Source organism: Bombus flavifrons, chromosome 4 (assembly GCF_040668555.2).
Source record: "Bombus flavifrons isolate JBK064 chromosome 4, iyBomFlav1_principal, whole genome shotgun sequence".
NCBI classification, from domain to species: domain Eukaryota; kingdom Metazoa; phylum Arthropoda; class Insecta; order Hymenoptera; family Apidae; genus Bombus; species Bombus flavifrons.
In genome coordinates, this window is record NC_138445.1 from 1,047,178 (window position 1) to 1,071,778 (window position 24,601).

A 24,601-nucleotide genomic window follows, 5' to 3' on the forward strand; every position below is an offset into this window, starting at 1 on the left:
TTGCCCTTAGTCTAAGTTTGTGACAGGTCAGAATTGATTGTCATTTTTGAGTCACAATTTAATACTTGTACCATCTCTGTGCTAACACACGTGTTAAACAATTTCAAACAATCTCAAACAGTTTCAAACAATCTCAAACAATCTCAAACAGTTTCAAACAATCTCAAACAATCTCAAACAGTTTCAAACAATCCCTAACAGATACTATCGGTTAAGAATACGATACAAGTAATATGTTAGGCGATGGAATGTCATCCGCATAAAAATTCCTTACACATTAGACAAATTCCTTACATTGGGTGAAGTACAGCTATCAGGACTGCGAACTTTTGACCTGTATGTGTCTTTTTGGGATTGTTTTAGATCGCTGAAACCGAAAACGAAGATCAACCGTAATTGAAATGTGTAAGTGCGCGTACTTTGTGCGACGCGTATGGTTTCTTTTCTACCCGGCATATAACGCGCATATTAATGCGCCATTACTCATGAAATATATATCTGATCGCACCTGTATACGTCATTAATTAGCAGAAATTCATAGAAACGCCCGACCAAACATAAAACAAGCTTTACGATACAATTTAACCTCGACATGAATCACGGTTGTGGTTAGCGTAATCATCCATAGGAAGAGATAAAGATCTTTAACGAAAGACGGTACATGCATAGCACGTATTTTCTTGGAATACATTGTCGCTACAGAGTATAGTAATGGATGGAAATTTCGTTTACGAGGCATAATTTCGAGAATTGGATATCCTCTAATTCTACAATTCGCTCATTTGCTACAACAACGACATAACTCGAAATTTCCAGTCTTTGAATTATTAGTACAGAGAAAATACGGTTGCTGTTGGTACTTTTTACGAGTTAATTTAGCAATAGCGGTACTAGTACATTTATCGATTTCCTAATGGGGTTACAAGCCTTCCGGTTACATATCTTCTCTCACAAACTACGTCAACCGCATCTGTTACACTAACTTAGAGTCGAGTTACCAAATCTTACAACATCAAGAAGCTCGTGTCGCTGTTGCATTTTTACGTTTACTCTTATCGATTTGCTACAACGGTGATATATCTGTAGCGGTACACGAGCTACAAGACAATTCAAATCGTGTTTTTATTTTGCCTCGGAGTATAAATATCATTAGGATACACATAATGCAATAATAAATAAACTCCGGGTAAAACAATGTCTTCGCTACATGCAACCGAATTTGAATTTGAATTTTGAATTTTCCGGCTCTCCCCTGACCAGAATAAATAAACGGACGCGATCGTAAAGAGCTCAGTATCTATCAGTTATCTGTCAGTTATCAGCGATCTAATTAGCGATTTACACTGACTTTAGCGAATCTGTTAGTACGAGCGATTACTGTCTGTATTAATTTATTTATTATTTTAAATACACTTGACGGTTTCAACAACGAGCAATCTCGTCTTATAAATCTCACGATCAACCATCCTCTACATAAACCTCCACGTATCTCAGTTGCGTCGTTACAACAAATGCGCGACGTTCATCGAAGTTTAAAAAGTAGCGTCGTATCTTGCGCTATCATAATATTGCTGAAAAGATGACGATGGCTTCTTTGTATTTTTTTTTTTTTTTTTTTTATAACACCGTATTACTTTAACTTACGAATTTGACGATGAAATAATATGCATGACTCTTGCTGAACATTTTTTGGACGGTATTAACCACATAATATTCAGTAAATCTCGATCGAGGAATGAATTTGCGTCAAGTGTCGTAACACAGAAGGAGGGTAGCTCTAAGGATGAATGTGAATTTGTCGAAATAAATAAGAAAATTAAAATGTTTGGACATTTTAGTGCTACGTCCATACAAAATCACAACGATTCAAACTGCTTATCTCTAAAATTGTGATTTTTCAGTTGCGTTATTCTCGCATCTTTGCAACAAACGAGCGTCTTGTCTGCTCCGGGAAAGAGCGTTCACCATCGAAGAAACGGGTGACCATTAACGCGTGTACTTTTCGGCGACATAAATAATTTTCTTTCCCGTATTCTCATTTTTCTAAAGAAAACACGATTCAAAATGCTGCTGAAAAGAATTACGCTTCGATGCACTAAACCTGAAGAAAACGAGCGAAGGTGGAGATCACCCAATTCTAATCTGCTCATATTCGATCAAGCTGAGGCAATTTAACCATCAATTATCGGCTGTAATGGGTCGATTATATCCGATGTGGATCGATCGATGCTGCTAGAGCCGCGAAGCAAAGTGGGTCGATAATGAGTCGTGTTCGATTTTTCTCTGGCACTGCGTTCAGCGCGCGGAATTACAAGGGTCGTTATATCGGCGGCACTGTATTGCAAGAGCGGTCACGCGATCTAGCGAGATAATTATTGCGATGCAACGTGCGGTTCGTCAAGTGATACGCGAGCAATTGCGTGCAAAGTTCGCCGCGAGCTATCTCGGCAGGGGTTCCGGTTGAAAGAAACAAGGAAAGAGACGAAGAAGCGTTATCGCCTGAACGCGAATGCTGCTAGGCGCTATTATTCTCTGGTGATTATTATTCTCGTACGGCGCGTATATAAGTCGACGAGGAAACGTTCTTCCGAGAAGTGATATTTAATTAATGGGCGGTGAGCACCGGCCGAAGAGCAAACACCGGGTGAAGGTACTCCGTTCAGGCAGATCTTTTCTTAAGTACTCGTCGGTTAATTCGCCTCCCAAGCAAAGGAGGATGTTAAAAAATGGACATCTTTGAACCTTCTCGAAAAATTCCTGCGGGACGTTTACGAGCTTCTCTTGAGAAAGAAAACGTGTTATTAGCATTTATCCGAAATGTAGTGGAGAAGTTGAGAAGAACAAGTGGCAAGATAAAAAACTGCTAGCGGGTGAAACTTACCCGTGCGTTACATTTAATCTTCGTCTTCTTCGGACAGCGATTCATTAACGAAATAATTTTTTAGGAATTTTGTCGGCAAATCGGTGGAAGTTGGGCCCCGAGCTAATCCGAAGTACTACAAATTCGTTACCACGTGCGAGCAGTGGAAGACTAAAAAGAAAACACCCCACTAACTTCACTGAAGAAATAAAATAGTCAAACTCGAAGATGGTATCAGCTGGGGGTAGCCATCCACATGTTATTTAGCAATTAAGTTAGCAAAACTAACCAAATGTCCATCTGGACAAATTGTAAAGTACAAATTAAATAAAAAAAAGACTTTTGTTCTAGAAAACACTCCACTAACTTCACTGAAGAAATAAAATAGTCAAACTCGAAGATGGTATCAGCTGGGGGTAGCCATCCACATGTTATTTAGCAATTAAGTTAGCAAAACTTACCAAATGTACATCTGGACAAATTGTAAAGTACAAATTAAATAGAAAAAAATTTTGTTCCAGAAAACACACCACTAACTTCACTGAAGAAATAAAATAGTCAAACTCGAAGATGGTATCAGCTGGGGGTAGCCATCCACATGTTATTTAGCAATTAAGTTAGCAAAACTTACCAAATGTCCATCTGGACAAATTGTAAAGTACAAATTAAATAAAAAAAAGACTTTTGTTCTAGAAAACACTCCACTAACTTCACTGAAGAAATAAAATAGTCAAACTTGAAGATGGTATCCGCCGGGGGTAGCCATCCACATGTTATTTAGCAATTAAGTTAGCAAAACTTACCAAATGTCCAGCTGGACAAATTGTAAAGTACAAATTAAAACAAAAAGAAAAAAAAACGTGTGGGCAACGACTAACAACACGTTCACGAACTTTGCGCCCGCATGCATCTGCTATAGTGGTTTCCAATTGGGTTTTACTTTTGTCGATGAATACGCGAACAAAATATTCGAAATTATTCGAGTGCCTAGAGTGCAATTTCGTTTAAATCAAAATGCTATTATGTGGTTGTATATCGATTTGATGTTTTTGGTGGTCAGTGGAATCGAACGCTACCGCAATTTGGAATTTAAAGTACCCATTCGAAACATCGCAGCTGACAGTTGCGATGGAGAAAAATCTCCGATAATATCTCTAATTACTCGGATCTTTGCACTTCATAATTACTTCAAACACAAGTATTTTACGTTAATTCTGTTTTTAGATTGAGCGCTGTTCGTTCGTGACACTCAGTATGTACATTTGCAAATACAAACTCCTCGAACAAGCTTTCGCCTATTGTTCTCGCGTAGCTGTAATCTGGTGGTACGTCAAATTTGCTCGATTTCAAATTTCAATATATTTATCAGCAAAATTCCCGAAGAATTATTTTGTCGATATAAATGAACAATTATTCCGTAGCTGGATCAGAATTTGAAGAAAATGGAGATCAAATTTAACGCAAGGGTAAATTCACTCCTGCCACTTTCTCATCGTTGCTTTCATTTCGTTCAACTTTCCCATCGCATTTCGGATAAATGCAAATAATGTTTTTCCTTCCGCGAGAGATGCTCTTAAACAAACTGTAAGAATTTTTCGTTCGAAACTGGCCAATTTTTCACGAACACCCTCCCTCGCGACAGTTGTTACAGCACATCATCATTTTGCAGCGAAAGGACTAAAAATATAGCTGGAAAGATACCAGTGAAGCTGATCTGAATGCAGCATATTTGTATCTTTTTTTCTGAATTCTTTTTCAAAGACAAATGGTTACATCGCCGGTGAAAGGGAGCAATAATAACGGGTCTAAGTAAAAGTTCCGATTTCCTCTGGACTTATTGGATTACGGGTTCTTCTTTCCTCGTTAATTGGTATTATATTTTACGAAAATAATTATACAGATCGTTGACGTAATTTTGACATGATGAACTGGTTTCAATTACACTAATTACGCTTTCATTAATTGGTATGCTGTATATTAACGCAGGGAATCTGAAGTCCAATAGTACGGTATAACATTTCCTTGTTTGGAAAGCCTTCATAATGACCATGAACAACGATTATACGATATAATCAGCTATCGGGACTTATAATAAGTTAAAACTGTTTGCGAACATACGCAATGCTATTTAGTTTGTGTTAACGTTGAGATGCAAATTAGCAGAACAATGAAAATTTCAATGCAAATAAAAATAAATGTTTGTTACCTCATACTTGTACTTAATATCTTATTAATTACTATAATATACAAGGTGGTTGGTAACTGGTGGTACAAGCGGAAAGGGGGTGATTCTACGCGAAAAAAGAAGTCGAAAATATAGAATAAAAATTTTTCGTTAGAGGCTTTGTTCTCGAGAAAATCGACTTTGAATTTTCGCTCGGTACGCGTGCACTTTATCACGTCTCGTTATAACGGATCTCACTGCAGATCGTTGTCTCGATTGACGTTATTTTTTTAATTTTTAAATTTTTAAATTTTTAAATTTTTATTCTATATTTTCGATTTCTTTTTTCGCGTAACCACTCTGTATATATATTAACTTAATAACTTAATGTCGATGTACATACAGTCTCGTTCATAAGCGTTGGAACATCTATTGCTTTTAGAAGAAAACGTTACAATAAATTTAAAGTACGGAGAAAACGACTAATCAATCGGAATTTAATATTCATGTGTCGATAAAGTAACAGGTAAGTAAATAATGTACACATGTAGCAAAAATTTGTTCTAATTATTTGCAAGAGTTACAGTAATATAGGAAATTTCAACAACTGTGAAATCGTTTATATTATACGTGGAACTGGATACGAACAGATACAATAATAATGTAAATATCAAAACTGATGAGAATAGTAATTAAAATAGTATCAGCGTGATAGATAAACTATTTATTATAGACAAGAGAAGATTTAATACGGTTACACAAAATTGACGAAGCTATTATTATTATTATTATTGAGATATGTATAATTTTGTGTGCTAGACTAGATTGGCCGCGTAGTAGTGACACACATATGTGAATATGAGTGTGTGGAAGTATGTATGTGTCTCGAAAAACATATGAATGTAACTGTTCCGTTGGCAGTGTGATATGGAAGATGATGAGACAAAGAAAGTGCTGAGACGCGTGCAAATGTATATCGACGAAAATCCTGGAAATCGTTTATTAAATAAATCTAAAACTATTTTAATATGAATTCTAAGTGTAATCTTAGTGTTCCTTTACTTATATTTTGGCAATTAAGATCAACAATTCTCAACAATTATAATACCGAATGCATGAATCTTGAATAGTTTAACGTTTCGAATGAGATAATAAGTTTTAAAGGTTTGGCAATTTTCCAGCGATTCTTTGAATTTGCTCGTGTTTTTATATGTGCCTAAGTATAATTATCGACAGAGGTAGACAACAGAGGTAAACGCTTCCAAATAAACATACCTATAAAATGAAATCAATATGTTTTTCACATTTTTTCAGATTCTATTTGTTCCTTCTCTGATACGTCAACGACCACGTTTTGAAACGTAATTATCAATTGTCCTTTTGGAAGTAATTTATTAAGGAAATGAAACTTAGCAAATCGACTTTCTTGGTAGCTCGGCAACGACCCAGTTCGCGAAATAAAGTAAACTGGTCGGCAAGTTTCTAGGAAATTCAAATGCTACTTAAGTGAAAGAGGTCGGTCTTGTTCCGCGGAAATAGTTAAAGCACAAGTGGTTTAGGTTATATCTCAAAGGAAATGATCTCCGCCGAACTCAGATTCATTGCCAGATGATGTTTTACGCGTTACGGAAATGAGGATCGGCGAGAGGCTCCGACCTACAAGGAAGCGCACGTCGAGGAAGTTGAGTGACCGCACATTGTTTTGCAGCCTTTCGAAGAAACAATGTGGATGCCATCGAACAATCTAACGAACGTCTACCTTCTACCTATCGCTATACCATTATGCACTGATGCAATGTTATACACGAGATCATGCACGAACAGTGATGGAATCTGAAACATTTAGAGTCGATTCGAATCTGTATGGCTACAATATTTGGTGAAAAGTTCGAATTACTTTGAACGCGACTCGAAGCTTGGAGCTGTTGAAAGTTTGAGTCTTGATACGTCTTGAAGAATTTTTAAAGTCTTCAGCGTGTTGCAAGTCTTGAAACGTTTGAACTATAACAGGTTTTGAATGTTGAAAGCTTCGATCGTCTTGCGAGTCTTCAAGGTCTTAGTCATCTTGAAATTCTTGATCATCTTGAAAGTCTTGAGTCTTGATACGTCTTGAAGAATTTTTAAAGTCTTCAGCGTGTTGCAAGTCTTGAAACATTTGAACTATAACAGGTTTTGAATGTTGAAAGCTTCGATCGTCTTGCGAGTCTTCAAGGTCTTGATCATCTGAAAGTCTTGAGTCGATAGTATTGAGTCTTGATACGTCTTGAAGAATTTTTAAAGTCTTCAGCGTGTTGCAAGTCTTGAAACATTTGAACTATAACAGGTTTTGAATGTTGAAAGCTTAGATCGTCTTGCGAGTCTTCAAAGTCTTGAGTCGATAGTCTTGAGTCTTGATACATCTTGAAGAATTTTTAAAGTCTTCGGCGTGTTGCAAGTCTTGAAATATTTGAACCATAACAAATTTTGAATGTTAAAAGCTTCGATCGTCTTGATCATCTTGAAAGTCTTGAGTCGATAGTCTTGAGATAAACGCGTGTACGATAGGTCGATCTTGCCGGATTTTCTATAACTTCCCGTGTCAACGATGCTGTTCGAACAAACGTAGGCGAAAATCACGTAAGACGTCGAACGCTGAAGCTTTCAAAACCCATCAGCACTCTTGAGTGTCTCAAGACGATCGAGACTTTCGAGACCTTGGAGACTCAAGATTTGTCAAGACTTCCACGAGTTTCCAGACTTCGAATCACGTTCGATGTAACTCGAATTTGTTGCCTCCTACATAATATAAACTCGAAACGATCGAAAGTGGTTCAGATCCCATCACAACGTACGAGTTGCCATTATCGTTCATCTTGCTCTGTAACTGTTTTGCATACAAAAAACGTGGGCGCATTGTGGCGTAATTTAAAATATAAATAGAGAGTGTGTGTAATGCAATGACGAGCATGGTGGTCATCAAAGAATAAGTCCATTTTAAACTTTTCTTCTTGTTACTCGTTTAATAAAATGATTTTATTAATCAGATACCCTCGAAATTGCGTCCTGTAAGGAATAAACTTCTTGTGTCTTGTCTTTCTTTCTATTTCTCTTCGAACAAGTATCAGTTTAACCCTTTGACATAAAAATGAAACAGAACTCGACGTATACTAAAAATACCACTTAATATAGCTCGGCATAAAATTATGTGCGATTCTTGGTGTCTCGAATACGTCAACGTTTAAAATAACATACGAGGCGCTTTGCGGATATTTTTGTGGGTTAAAAGTTTAATTTCCAAGAACTTGAGAATCGTCTATTTCACGGAGCTATTCCGCAGAAAATTAAATTGAGAACGAATTAAAATGCGTGAGAAACGTGTAAGCATCTCTCTGTTAATACCAAAAGCATAAGCGTCCACGAAAGTATCAATTAATATAAATGATATACACTAACAGATTTCAAGTACTTAATATACACTAACTTACAAAATAATTAATTTCAATATTTTTCAGAGCTAAAATATGAGGTAGATGATAGGAACCAAAGCATGGGCATTAATATATAAAGATTACAATCAACTGTAATATATTACGATGTAGAATGCAATGTAAAATTTCAAATATTTTATATTTAAATTTGTATATTTAAATTATGAATTTGAAACTTTATGCGTATAATTAATGCATAGATAAAACGCTTCTTACGATGAAAACGGCCAAACATACAGCAACATTTTAAAGAAAGTTCCCTTTAAATCAGTTGTTTGTTTCGATTACATACGATAGATTTTTGATCGTGTTTTTCAAATTTTCTTCGCGATTTATTGTATAATAGAGAACAACTTAATATTAAGTACAAGCTATTAACGCGTGATTTATCGAGAAGGCACATCAATTTTGACAGCTTTGTTTCAAAACTAATACATCGGAAGTTGAACGAAAAGCGACGTATTAACAATGTACGCGGCTTAATCACTCATCCTCAACACGAAAATCGATCAATTTCGTGCAAGATTGCTAACCATGTTACGCTCCCACTTTCAAAGTACAGTGAATATATTTTTCAATGAAATTTTGTTATTCATTTGCGTTTCCCATGACAAGTGCATCAATGTCAATTAAGACTGATGTATTTTTAAATGATCGATGGATTCCCAGTCGCAATTAAGTTACCATAATGGCGTATTCATTCGATCACTATAAAATGGTTCGATATAGAAAAAAGGAAAAAGGAAAAAAGGGAAACGTAAAATTGAACTTTAAATGATCCCAAAAAATATCTTCGTCGTTTTCAAGAATATGTAAAAGTCTTGTTAACTAACCTATGTTTAGCTAAAAGCACAACTAATAAAAAGACAAATATATATGTCGGAGATGAAAGGACATCGGGGCCTTTTTTTGGAATTTTTCAGAAGATCCCCAATACTTTAATCTATTATAGCTGTACTTAAGTGATAAAACTTAGAAATAGTTGTTACGATTCAATCCTATTATGTTTGCCCGAGATTTGTGACGGTGGGCTTGGGCTCGAGGTGACACAACTGATCGCAGAACGTAGCCCCGGTCACGGGATGAACGTTTTTACCTGACAGAGAAGTGCCAATATTGTGGGACACACGTTGTATTAACAATCAAACCCCGGGCAGGAGCAATGTCAGCTCTACGCGGGTCTGCCTAGTAACGGCGCCTGGAATTTTGTTGATATCCCCGGTCAATATGCAATTGACAAATGTGATCGTGTCAGTCTTTTATTCTTGTGATCACCTTGGAGAGTTTACACACATCGTCTTGTCAGTCAGTCAGAATGATACCGTGCGTCACAGCTAACGTCACTTTGTGTTTCAAAATATATTCTATTGAACAAAGAGTTTTCCCCGTTGACCGTGGATTCGTTATTGAACCTAAGAACATTGTCATTAACAACTCGAGTGTCTAATCACCACGGTTATTTGTCAAACTTTGTAAAAATCATATTTATACCAGTAAATATAATCTCTATCGTACGACAACGATGGCTAGTCCGAACGAAGATTCGTTACACGCCCCTAAACCTAACGCTAACCCGACATATACATATGTATATGAAAAATCGAAAAAACAAAAGTAAGGTCGCAATGGAACAAAAAATTCAAAACACGTTTCTGCATTTATCGTGCTTACAACTACGTTTAGCTACAAGCGCAAATGGACTGACATAAGTAAAAAAGAAATATACGTATGAAAAAGCCAGAAATAAAACGAAAATCGCAATCAAACGAAAGAAAAAATTGGTCTGACAGGTCTTTGCGCGCGCTACTGCTGATCTTGTTACGTATCTGAAACGAATGGACAGCGTATCAGGTTCTCGCATGAGAGACTTTTAAAGAGGGTCGTCACGTTCGATGCAATCTGCCACCATTGACGCGAGTCTATGAAACTTCGAACGACGGTATTTACAGCTATCCACGTATTTCCAACCACGACCATATCTACTGCGCGTGTATCACAAGTATATGTATATGTATCTATCCCGATCGAGCGACTGTGTGGTAGTAAAGTTCGGTTGGATGGAATAGTTAACTGCGATTCAGCAGCAGTCGCAATTATATTAATCCTAAATCACAGCAATATGCTTCAATCTCCAACGTTATTAATTTACACCTATATTATTCTATATTAACATTTTGATTTTAATTTATACGTAAAGTGCGTTACGTTATACGGTATACGCTGTTTAACTGGAAACGATCAAATATCTGGAGAAATGCGAATGATGCGTTGTCGCTCAAACGTATTGGGACACTTTTTTTTAGTTTTGACACTGTTAAATGAAACTGCAATGATTTGCGTCTTCGTAACCGCTATAGTTACGTACAATAGGGTAATATTAGGTTGTCCGGAAAGTGTCTTTCTTTCGCAAACGTGTTTTTCACAACAGTGCACCTTCGTACAAACGTGAAACCGAGTCTGTGAAACGTGACGGTGCTTATCTCAATAAAACAAAATGGATCGTACGTAATTTGACAAAATAACATAAAACAAAAAACGTTGTGCGTCTATTATTTCCTCATAAAACGAAAGAAACTTTCCGGACAACCAAATATAATTCGATTAGATTTATCTTCGAAAGACGATACACGGCAATAAGACAGGCGTCTGTAAGTGATACATTTTATAGAAATATTTTGTCGCCTGACGAATTCTTCCTTCAATTTTTCGAATTATAAAACAGACAAAGAAGGACGTTCTAAACAGACAGAAAGATTGCCAACGTTAACAAAGCCAGCGGTATTTAACCAGCAAATGTATATATTATTATTTAGCAAATGCTAAAATGCATTGCATAAAACGACGTCTTCATCATTGACGATTGTAAAGTCAAAATATCTGAGGATACTCAAAAATCAAAAATATTCTCGCATCGCATGGTGGCAATCGGCAATCGAAACGAAAACTTCTCATCTGCAATGGTTATCGGTAACCAAAGAAAATTCTGTTATATATAACGGTTATCGGTAATGAAAAGGAAAATCTTTCATCTATAATGTCGGTAATAAAAGAATTTTTTCTCGTACATATGGTTATCGGCAATCAAAAGGAGAAGTCTTTCATCTTTATTGACCAATGGTAATCAAGAACACTTTTATCGTTTAGAACGATTAGCCGTAACCAAAATCAGTTAAAATAATCTACTAATTATTATAGTGCAACTGAAATACTAAGAAGGGAGGATGAAGTGGAAGGACAGAAAAATATTAGCAAGATTCAGATGTGGAAACGAGACCAAAGCAAGGGAATACTGGAAAGAAGAGGGAGAAAAAAGATGCAGACTATGTAAAAGGAAGGAAGAAGACCCGAGACATGTAATAGAAGAATGCGAAATAACGGGAGGTCCAAAGGACATAGAAAAAACACCAAATGAGACTGGAGAAGGACTAACAGAACTAAAAGCAATAATAGAGAAGAGAGGGCCAATAAAAGACGGGGAGAAACGACAAGAAGGAAGCACAGCACGGAAGCAAAAGCCCAAAAGTTGCAAAAGTTTTTAGTTATTAGCTTTTAATTTTTTGAGATAGAATAATTAAGGGAGTGCAACATAATAGAGTGGATAAGAGGGGAGGTAGATATATAAGAAGCGAAATAGGCAAAAGAGATGTAAAACCGAAAGCTCGTCCAAAGCCGAAACGCACGGACTAAGCAATAATAATAATAATAAATAATAGTAAAATGTATGTCATAAAAGGTACGGCGTTTTCGTTCAATGCGGCTTGTTTACACAAAAATATAAATATTAATTTCAATCATTCATTAATTGCTATATGTATACATACGGATATAAGGATTACAAGGATAATAAAAATAATAGTAAATAAAACTTAGGTACACAAATGTGCTGAAAACTCAAACTTCATTATACATATGTGATACATACACATATGCGATCAAGCCTCATTGATGACTGTATATGCGGATTACGTTGTATAAAATATGTATAAAATAATGCCATTTCGGATCGATATATAAATATTTTCAATTGGAGGTATTATCACAATTTTAATTCAAGGCAGTGAGAACAGCAGAAGTATAAATAATATAAACTAACAAATATTTTGATTATTATGTTAAGCATCTGAAACTTTTACAATTACTACCTTTTTCACAACACAGAATCAAATATCGCTTGTTCCTTATTTAAGGATTTTCTACTTTATAAATTAGAAGTATGTAATTCCCGTACTGAATCGATAAAAGATAAAAAGGACTACAACTGCAGCTAATAAAATTATTTCTCAGACATCAGTTAGTAGTTTTTAGTTCTTAGAGATAGAATAATTAAGGGAGTGCAATATAATAGAATGGATAAGAGGGGAGGTAGATATATCAGAAGCGAAATAGGTAAAAGGGATGTAAAACCGAAAGCTCGTCCAAAGCCGAAACGCAAGGACTAAGCAATAATAAATAAAAATAATAAAAATAATATTATAGTGCAACTTTTGATCATTTTGACTACAACTGTTACGGTGGTTGAATTTAATATTCACCGATGACGCGTATACGACTGATTGGAGAGCAGAATGTTCTTATATTGTAGCATTCGGAAGATTGCAGGTAGTTCTGCTGCTATGTATTAATTTATCAAACGAATACCAGTACAGTAAAAGCATTGTGAATTGGAGAACAGGCTGAAACACTGATGCACTGCAAAGTTGCATATTCATCGGCTGTGCAAGTTGTTTGCGAACGTGTATGAAACTCTTGAATAGTTGGTGGAAATGCGTGAAGCACACAAACGCTTGATAGATGTTCGCCATAAATGTTTGCTAACATCTTCAAACGCTCATGAACGATTGTGCGAAGTCTGTGCAGCCGATGGAAATTCAATTTACGAATAATGATAATCCATTTCAGGATACGCGTAAATATTAGAATACTGGTAACGTGTGTACGAGTTTTACCTTTCGCATGAATTTGGATGAAATATTATAATGGCCAAGTAGCAGGTGTATACCGTCGTTTTCACTTCACAGATTTATCTTGTCCATGTGCAATGTGCAAACTTTCTGTTATTCGAATGTCATTGATTCCGTAATGATTATCAGCATATTCGTATTATTATGTAGGTTCGTATGTTACAAGCATTACGTAATGTGTTATATTTACGTTATAAATACACAAGATAATGTGTTTAATGTTCGTAACAATTATTTTGTCAACGATCGTTTGAAAAATATTTTTGTTGAAGTGGTCACCACTTATAAGAAAACTGTACATCTGGTCTTTTTAGTTTCTCAAGCACTGAAGCCATCGACAGCGCGTAGACAAAAGACTGCGACGAAGTCAGACCATAAACAGAAGACAAGCGACGTTGGCTTCGGGGTTTTCAGTTATTGGGTAACACAGCTAGCGTGCGGATCTGGACCAGCTCAAATTGTATTCTTACTTATAATTACACTTATATTTAAATATATTTTCTGCCTTACAATTTATCCACTAGTTTTCTCTGATTACACACCGAATAACCTCAACAATTATAATAGCGTTACAAGTTTTAATTTCCTTGCGATAGCATGCACTGGCACACTTTAGTAGAGATTTTTATGAAATAATTATCCACGAATCGGCCCTGGTTCCGAAATTGACTGGCTAGATTTGATAATAATCATTCATTTATTAATCGTTACTGTACATATTTCTAGAAATAACCAATTTTCAATACTTATTTTTAAATTGTCTAAGATTGCTGCTGATTAAACAAAATTAAAACTATTTTGATCACAAAAGGCTACGGAGATTACAGTTCAGTGCGCGATAACGTGGACAAGAGTTTGGACAATTGTTATGAAATATTCTAAATATTTTAAAAGACTTTTATTTTATTAACTTATTATTTTAAATATTCCTAACTTGAGCCTGTATAATTTCTAATCTTCTATATTATTTATTATTTATATTTCTATTTCTATTCTTCTATATTATAAATCGCATCAAAAAATACACGCGATTGATCGTAAAAAAGCGAAAACGAAAGTGAATATCGCGTAGAAAGTAAAAGATATTCTTGATAAAAATCAATTTCGAAGTTCGACATGTTGACGATACAACGAAGAATTTTTTACAGAAATGACCAATATAACTGTAATTCTCCGATTGTGTTCTAAAAATTAATAAAATATATTAAAATTCTGTTTTTGATAGAAATTAATTTTGATGTGTGTCATAAATCGAGATATTGAAAAGTGTTCTACAAAAACGAGCAATATTGCTACAGCTACACATTTATATTTTTCATATCGTATGGGAATACGATAGCAGGAGATAAACATGGTGGAAAATTGAAATTTTAAAAAATTTAAATATGAATCAATGGAAATATATTGAAGGGAATTAAATTTCACAAATTCATGAATTTCAAAAGTACACGTTAACTTTTAGTTTGACAAAAACCTATTACACATTGTAACGTAATACCATACATTGTGTACCGAAGTTACTGTTGTTATTATAAATATGCACGTGAACTTGTCTTTTTATTAACATTTTAAAAAAATCAGGCGAACAGGTTTACAGAAATTAGTAAATTCATTGCACCACGTTGTCATATAATTTCTTGCCAATTTTCGTACAATTTTTCAATATAGTTTTCCTGTTTCAGAAATAAAGTAGAAAACCTGACAATGTTATAAACACTATTCTTCAAACTTACTATCTTACGTAGGATTTATTATAATTTATGCTATTCTTCCGACGAATCAACTCATGGAAGTAAGTAAACTCATTTGTTTCTTGAGAATTAACTATTAATCGCGTGTTTATGCAATGAAATTAAGGATTAATAATTAATAGAAAGTGGAACTGATCTGTCTTCTGGCTTCCGCGAGACTTGTATGTCACTGTGTTAAAATGTATCGACTTTTGTTAACAATTTCTTGATACCCACGTGATGAATCGATTCCAGATTTTACACTTTGGCCCTTCCGCGCTTCAAATTAGTTTCGCACGAAATTTCAGAGTACTTTTGAATTCTGAGGTTTACGCCAGAACTACCTTAAACTTCGCTAATTACCGTCTAAGTACGAGTAAACAATCAACGACCAGTTATTCCACACGTGAAAATAAGTCGAATCTAAAATAAAATCTTTTCGTTGAAGTGCTGGTTTTCGACAAAATACAGTTTGAACGTGTTTAGTTGGAAACTGATCTGGTGGACGCGAATGGTAAACTTTCAAGTCATATTTTTCTCGGAAATGAAGCATCTTACAAACGATTTCTATTCTATATTTTCTACTTGTAGAACGTCATTTTACACGTAGAATAATCTCCCAGGAGCTGCTTTAAAATTGGTTCCTCGGTCGTCCAAAAAAAAAAAAAAAAAAAAAAAAAAGAAAAAAAGAAAAGAAAATCACAATTAAACGTACTCTGAAAACGACTTTCTTATATCGTTCAAATAGAAAGGAAGCAGACAAGGGACAACACAACAACAGTGGTGCATCAGCCGGGGTTAAACTCATCGCATATTCGGTGCATTGGTACTCGAGAGGAGAGGACGGAATCATTCAAAGTTTGCCCGAAAGTACGATTGCGGCAGATGGTTTGACTTGGAAGAACATTCAGGTCGGAAATAGACGACGTTTCGCATTCGCCTCGAAATGCGAGTTCCGGCTGGGTGGACGACTTGCAGTGAATAGTGTTGGCACTCGATATCCGCGTCACCGGAAAAAGGTAGAGCTTGATATTTTTTCCCCCGTCAAACCGTACAAGAGTCGACAGCTTCGACACCGACGGGCTCGTGCCTCGATATTCCCAGTCGATTATTAACTTTTCGCACCGTTACTTTTTAATAATACACCGTCGAACCTACGATTCCGTCAATCGTCGTTCTTACGTTCGATCGTAGCTTCGACGTACGATATAATACCGATCCGTGTCACGTGAATGTGCCACGCCATTGTTTTATGCTGGAACTGTAAGAAGTAAGCGTCGTTGAGACTCTTCGTCCTACGCTACCATTGTTTTCACGTTTTATTTTAATGTGTCGTATATACACAGAGTGTGGCGAACTTAGACGGCCAAACTGCTAGGGCTTAAACACTTTGACTGTCACGTTGGTCATATACGACCGGCCACGGTTTCTCCTGTGACGCCACAATGGTCATTGGTGACCGGAGCGCTTCAACTTCTTACAATTGTAAAAATTGTATGAAAATTGACAGTTAGGGCATTCTGAATATAACCGATAAATAGAAGATACTTTGAAATAAAAAGTGCCCCATTGAACGATTAAATATTTTTATTAGAACATCGATAAAAAAAAATGAGAACAAATCTTGTATCTAACTGTGCACTGTGTTTGCATCCATATCTTTGAAGGATAATCTACGAATGTTATTATAAACACAGCTTAGAAAATAATCGTAAATGCTGCTGTATAATCGTATAATTGAAGTTAGAAGTGCGAACATACCTTACTATTACATATAAAATGAGCAAATACCGTTTACTAATATCTTCTACACGTTTCAACAATATATTCTGGACGTTTTGCTTACGACGAAATAACGAATGCCAATGGTTTGTTGAAATAAACGAAGCGTTGTTATAATATGTCGCTACCAACTGTTACCAAGGCGCCACGGTGGTCACCCGTGACCACCAATAAGACAAACGGTCCATTGGGGAAGAATGTTGTCTTACATCATCGATTTATTATTATTTTGACAATATGTTTTGAATAATAAAAATACTCCCGTGGCGTCCTGAGCGAAACGTGTGATTTTGGCGTGGCAGTCAAAGCATTAATCTTCCCGTAAGAAGAAAGAAAGAATATAACACAATTTTATAGAAAGTTTGTGAGCAAACGTTTCGTTACGGAATTACACACATCGTACAGAAAATGAATATCAGCGTATTCTTTCAACGTTGACAAATATTCTTTCCAACACAGAGATTCTCCAACGATTCCAATAAAAAATTCTAAGATCCTTAATAGATGCACCTTGGTATGTTACCAACGAAACAGTACATCGCGATCTTAAGATACGCACAGTTAAAGAAGAAATATCCAAATTCGGAAACAGATATAATATAAGAATTAACAAAAAGCCATTAGTTGCCCAATTACTTGACACGACGGATCTGATCCGCAGACTAAAAAGACAATACCCTTTAGATTGAAGCATTAGATTCAATTAGAATCAAACATATTACAAACTTTTATAATCCAAGTTACAGTACCACGCCAAAATAATTTACTTATAATTCTCAATGACAATTGATTCTAAAAAGTCTACCAAATAAAAAAAAATACTCTTGTATTTTCATACAAGATGGTATTTTCAACGATAGTTGAGAAATAACTGCTGGTAAAAGCGTTAGAATACAGCTAGAATAGAAGTTAGAATAGAGAAGGAATCTACGCAGATTAGATAAACAGCGTCGACTTTCTGCATGTTTTAGTAGAAAATGCGTAGTTGCCTGTTTCACGCGTGCAACATTTGTATTGTAAGTTTGTAATGAAGCGTTTCCCGACGAACTTTATACGACATTTTTTCCTTTTTTTTAACGTGTAGATTAAAATCTTGTCCGTCTAAGATCAGGACATACTGTAGACGCGATAATTATCAATGCATCTAATTTTTGTATTAATTATTCGATAAAAGATACAAATAAATTATATACTAATAACAATTGCAAATAATTTGTTAAGATATCTTCGATTAAGGAAACCTTGCGTAAGTATGCTTTTTCAAAATGTATATGCGTAATTACTATTGTGCATGCGAAGAAATAGAAAAATAACAGCATTGTATGTTTAAAAAATTATTCAAATGATTATTTTCGGTACAAATACTTGAATATCTATTTTGGAAAACATTTGCAAATCTTTTCTCAGAAAGATTTACAGGATGAATATTAAATATGAAATTATAATGAACAAAATATGTATGACATTGGAATAACACGTAATGCGTTGCCTCTTATACTAATCTATACTTGTTACGATTTATTCTTTGCGATTGTTATTGCATATTAAATTCAACAAATACGTATCGTTTTAAATATCAAATATTTTGTATATCGATAAATAAAAATAAAACGTTTATCGAATTATTAAGGACTCTCTAAGTATATTCCAAACAGAAAAGATTTGTATTTTCAATTTGAAAAAAGGAAATGGAAACATTGTATAATGTTAAGACGAAGATCGTGACAATTTGTATTATAATAAAAATCGCGCGAACAGAAATGTTGTTATTTCTGTATTCAGAGGTAGGATCGCAACAGCTATTACTTTATTCTTTTGATAACTGTATTATCACGTAAGCAATTATTATACAGGGTGGTTGGTAACTGGTGGTACAAGCGGAAAGGGGGTGATTCTACGCGAAAAAAGAAGTCGAAAATATAGAACAAAAATTTTTCGTTTGAGGCTTTGTTTTCGAGAAAATCGACTTTGAATTTTCGCTCGGTACGCGTGCACTTTGTCACGTCTCGTTATAACGGATCTCACTGTAGATCGTTGTCTCGATGGAAAAATTAAAAAAAGGAAAAAAATTTTATTCTATATTTTCGGCTTCTTTTTTCGCGTAGAATCACCCCCTTTCCGCTTGTCCCACCAGTTACCAACCACCCTGTATATTTGATAAAGCGTCCTTATCATATTCAACACTGAATCATCGATCACGCACTTTTTTCTTGTTTTTAGATTATCTTCTACGCTCCTCAATATTATTACAATTAATAATATTCTCAGTAAAGTAATCACTAATTATTGAACCTGGGCCCATAATCTATTGTTATTTCTGTATTCACAAGTAGGATCATAACAGCTATTATTTTATGCTTTGGATAAATCTATCACACAGTTCTGACCCGAAAAACCTTTATTGCACCTTCTTGCATGGTCTAGAGATAAAAACAAAAGAACACCTTAACCCCTTGGTCTATAACCACGAGTCTCGCTCGTGGTAAGGGATTTGTGCCATAAACGGAACCCACGAGTCTGACTCGTGGCAATTTACAAATTGCTAGTGATTCGTTATCCACTTTGAAATGATAAATTGTTTTTGTTAACTGATCAATTGATCATGATCACGCCTAGACGTCTTAAAAACACTATTTGTCCTCAAACGTTGTTTATTATTTCACAATTCCTTTTGTAGCCCCTAAATATCCATGTCATAAGAAGTATACATTTTGCGCCAGTTGGGGCACACGGCTGAACAGATGAATGGCACGGCGCGCGACCAAACTTCTTGCTTACTATGGCTCGCGCGATCAGCAGATAGCGTGTAGGCCAAGGGGTTAAACCTATCGATTAAATCTATCGATTGTATCTAGAACTATCTTCTAGTTGCTATTTATTGTAACTAGCGCATCTGCATATGGATGGCGAGCGCGAACTCGCGTTATCATTTTCAACAAGAAACTTTGAAACTGAAGGAAACACAATTAGAATAAAGAAATACGGAGATAAGTGAATTAAAAGGAAACAAAATGCGATGGACTGCTTCTTGGATAATAAAGTTATAAGGCAGTTAGTAAGATTGTATCGACGACTCTAATACTTTTCGAAAGCTGCGGCCGCAGTAGAGCGATTGCGAAATTTGTTTGCTTAAAACTTTTGTGCTATCAAATTGCGCGACAACTACACAAAGTATACACCATCCGTGAATATTTTACTGCGTAAGACTACTATATAGTTGGTTTCAGCTGAAATAAAGCAGACTATGAAGGGAGAAACGAAAGGAGAAGCCCAGAGGAGGAAAGAACAGGTAGTCGAGTAGCCGGAAGGACAGTTGGCTTCTGAAAAGAAAATGCCATTCATTTGCACGTGCCAAGAATTTTGACGCTCTTCTCTTTTCGTGTGAAAACTGATTAAGCAGTGATAGAAGCTTCTGGAATATGCTTCCAATAGGACGATTCAAATTTTAACAGAAACACTCAGTTCGCTCACTTTCTGCAACAACGACGTAACTTTTACAAAATTGCTAGTTTTCCAGTTATTAGCACGCAAATACCAGTCGTTTCTTGTGCTTTCCGCTGGTACAGTCCTACGAGTGAATTTCAAAACTTGAACCGCGTCGTCGCAGCATCAATTCATTCACGGATCATCGTTGAAACTTGTTTTTCCTAAAATCGTGATTCTTCTATTTACGCGAGAGTTGCAGCAAACGAACGAGTTGATATTATAGAGTTTCCTAGGAGATCGTCTAAGACAACGACAAGGTAACACCATTAGCAAACATATTCCAGAAAGGTCACAACAATGCACACAATTTGTCCACACCTTGTGAGAAGGAAGTGTACGACTGGCATGAACGCACGATAAATCTAGAGTCCTGCCTGCAAGTGCCCATTCCAAATCCTCCCCAACTCCATAAATTAGCTACAACCTGCAACACAAACAAAGCCCTTGGCATTGAGAAGATTACCACTACTGAATTACAAAAAGATTGCATAGTAAAGTCGTTATACAATTTCGCTATGTCTAGAAAGGATCTTTCGTATTATGTATATTCCGTGTAATTTTCACGTTCGCTACAAAACATACAAATGTGCAGTCTATCGATAACGATAATGCAATTATTTCTATCGTATTTAGTTGAACGGACAGTCTGCTTCCTCTTTTCGTAGAAAGATGGATCGGAGTTGAAACAACGGCTACTGATTTCCATTTAATTGATCTAATCTGGTGTTGAATCTGTTGTTGATTAGGTAACAGTCAACTGTGGAGCGTAAGATAAATATTTATCGAAGTACTTGTTTTTCGTTGGCTTGGCGCGAGTTCGAATATGGTTCACCGAGACAACGCAAGACCAAGCGTGTCGATCGTCGCAGGACAAAGAAAAGGATGTTGTACCTCGTTTGCCATCTTCTGTCCACCTTGCACGCTCGGATTGTCGCTTATTCCACTCGTTACAAAATTACCCCGACCGTAAGAGCTTGTTTTGTTTGAAAAATTAAAAGGACGAGTTGGAACGTTTCTTCTCCTCCAGAAAACTGAACAATTCTGCGCCGATGGAATAACGAAATTATCAGAAAGATGGTGAAAAGTCGTGGAAAGGAATGGAGCATAAATCGAAAACGATTCACGAGAAGAAAAGAACAGATCGTGCAATTTGTCCGTAAAGACGGAACGAATTTTCCGTTCGACCCAATATATTTAAGGTAACTGGATAAAATGATTATACAAGAATATGCCAGTTAGCCTAAGGACGTCAGCATGCTACGATCAACGAGAGCCGATAACTAATGAAAATTTTAAGCTGTTTATAGTCACCTGTCGTATGCTGTGAGCCTTCGATATTGGATAACTATACTTGCTTTGCTAACACAAGGATTAAGATCAAACTCTCGCAGATTCGTGGACGTTCGCCACATATATCTATCATTGCGGATTACTATACGCTTTTCCTTCTTTACGTTTTCCTAGAGCTGACTTGGTTTAGGATTAAACCTTCGATCTTTTGCCTGATCCTTTCAGACCTCTAACTTTAACGAAATTACTGCATCTTGACAAGGATTACAAGATTCTTAAACAAAAACAGTAATTATTGTAAGTATTTAATTATTATTAATATCAAGTATCAAGCGGATAGGACCGTTCAATGGAACGTTTAAAATGTTGAAAACCTTTGCTCTGAAATATTTTTCTGAAAAATGTTTCGTTCTCGAAATATTTGAGACTCTTCGATCTCCAGACTTATTGTAGGTTTATGTGCCTGCAGACTTTTCTAACACCCGGTACGTTGATGTAATCTATTCATCAATTTCGTGAATGCGTGCAAACTCGATCGATACAAAACTACTTCTATAAATAAACTGTACCCTAGGTAATATACGAACATAAAATAGCCACACTTTATTAGTTTAAGTTTGCAAAATGATAATTCGTTTTAGAATTAACAAAGACCACAAAATTTTATGTACTTTGCCTTCGAGAGAATCGACGGTAGAATCTTTCGAGTTTAAAGAAATATAGTAGATTGTTAAATTAAAGAAAATTGATCTTATGAACTTGCAGATTTTACACATTTTGGTTTTGGTTTGTAGAGTTGAAAGAGGCAGTCCCATTATTTAAATTGCACTTAATGCAAAATAAATAAGGATATTTAAAAAAGTGCAAAAATTTGTCAACTGCGAATTTATAGATTTGCTTCCATTTGACTTTGAATCGGTTTTTGTTGGACTGCTCAAATCACCGCCATACCTTTGCACCGTCAACTATTTCTATATCTTATTGTTAACATTATTAACATAATTTATTTAAAGGTTTTTCAAAAATGATGGTTCCCAAACGTTCTGTATTATCGTACGACATTGCACGATAAACTCGACGATTATTTCTTACAGTAGATCGATCTTTGCATAAATATTCCTTAAAAGTTTCCATTAATAGTGTTTTTAAAATGGACATTTACCGAACGTTAATCAAATAATAGACGATGGAGCTCAGTTTAAAAAGAAAATACAGAATAATGGAGGAAAGTGTCGTCGAAACGTTCCTTCGTTTCGCTACAAGCTGAAAGTTTTTCTTCGGAAAGAAAGCAAAGAGAGCAAAGATTTCTGTTAAAAGTGGCAAGGAAAGCAGCGACAGAGAGAACTCTTCGCTACTATCGTTACACGGCTTTTTTTTCTCCGTTTCCTTGACGATGATTAATGGGAAATCTATGTACATACATGCACATCTACGTCAATAATTCAATACACTTGACAATTCGTGCATATCGCGTTTAATTCGAAGAAATTTTATTTATTTCATCTAGATCGATTATTTCGGTAATTTAGGAAAAGATATTTATAATGTAATGTGTCATTGTTCTTTCCAATTGAAAGTATAAAAATATCGGTGCAACGATACTCGAGTCTGCATTCAGAATGCGCGTTTCATTTTTAAGTGATCTTTAAAATGAAAAATTGCCAGGTAATGGCAGAATGATAGGAACATTAAATATATGCATGTACTATAATAAAATAGCCACGAAGAGGAAAAATTTCATTTTTACATGTAAGTTTCAATTTCTAGAGGCAGCAAGAAAAAAGGGACAAGAATTTTATAATTTTTATGTTATTATTACTACGTAAACGTTGGAAGAGATTAACGTGTTGAGCCATTGCTGAGGAATCATAGAAGTCAATTTGTTAAGTAAGTTTCCAGCTTTTCATGCAGTTTCTCGAAACCGCTGAAATTTGTACATTTCATCGAATTGAGACGTAGAAGCTAGTGTGTGCTACAATACATACATAGACAAGTACATATAGTAAGTATAGTGCAGAGCAAATATTGGTACAAATAGGCTTTTAATATTAGATAGATACCTTTTATTTTGAATACTTGTAGTATTTATCTAAGATTAAATTAGAAATATGTAATAGATTCATTAAAAATGGTATAAAGAATGCCTAGAAAACGTAATATTCCAGTTTAAACGAATATATTGGGTACAGAAATTAATTCGGTGCTTTTACAAATAATGAGCTGTAGATTCATTTTGAATTCAAGTCTTCTTAGGATTTTACATAACATAACTTGAGCATAATATCAATAAATATTAATAAATAGGTTCTACTTTTTAATTAATAAAAATAGATAGATGACAAACTGATCCATAAAAACCACTGAATTAATTTCTGCACTTAATATTTCTACAAACTTTGTGACGTATTCAATTAATTTTCCATAACTGTATAAGCTTGTTAAAGAAGTTCGAATAAGGTTAATAGAAAGAAATAAGAACATCCAGAAATTCTGATTTCCCGGAATACTAAAAAGTATCGAAATTCTGCGAGGAAGACTTGGACCGGCTAATGAATTTAATTTAAAACGGACGAGCGCGTCGGGAACATCGCGTAATGTGGCACTGCACACGTATTAAAATCATTGAACGAGCAAAGACAAATGTAATTTGCATTTACGTCACATGCTCTTTTGTAAATTGTACAGCTGCAAATTGCGAGATACGCCGGCAATACATTTACCGGTCTAATCCGATTACGATGCATTATCATACAGCCGAACATCGCAATAAACCAGTCCACGAAAGACAAGTCCGAGTTCCGTGTTACTTTCAGGCTCAGCTTAGCCAGTCAGATAACGCTCCACGACACTCGCTTTGTGTA

The 24,601-nt window shown here is 35.4% G+C and overlaps 2 protein-coding genes across 6 annotated transcripts in view; one reads left to right on the top strand and one right to left on the bottom strand.

Annotated features, from left to right (window-relative positions):
- twin (CCR4-NOT transcription complex subunit 6-like twin) overlaps window positions 1-24,601 on the bottom strand; it is a 196,169-nt gene that overhangs the window by 110,255 nt on the left and 61,313 nt on the right. Inside the window, exons 1-2 of one of the 5 annotated variants that reach the window (XM_069111719.1) lie at window positions 21,762-22,166; window positions 20,769-20,874 (exon numbers count right to left, since the gene is read on the bottom strand). The exons of 2 other annotated variants lie outside the window; for them this stretch is intronic. In XM_069111719.1, the coding sequence (XP_068967820.1) occupies window positions 20,769-20,838 (70 nt within the window). In that variant the 5' untranslated portion in view covers window positions 20,839-20,874; window positions 21,762-22,166. Of the gene's footprint in view, window positions 1-20,768; window positions 22,167-24,601 lie in introns of those variants that run through there. 2 more of the 5 variants (XM_069111720.1, XM_069111717.1) reach the window with 2 other exon arrangements.
- Window positions 1-24,601, top strand: part of LOC138179192 (small ribosomal subunit protein uS3m-like) — a 270,513-nt gene that overhangs the window by 86,864 nt on the left and 159,048 nt on the right. The window lies entirely within an intron of this gene.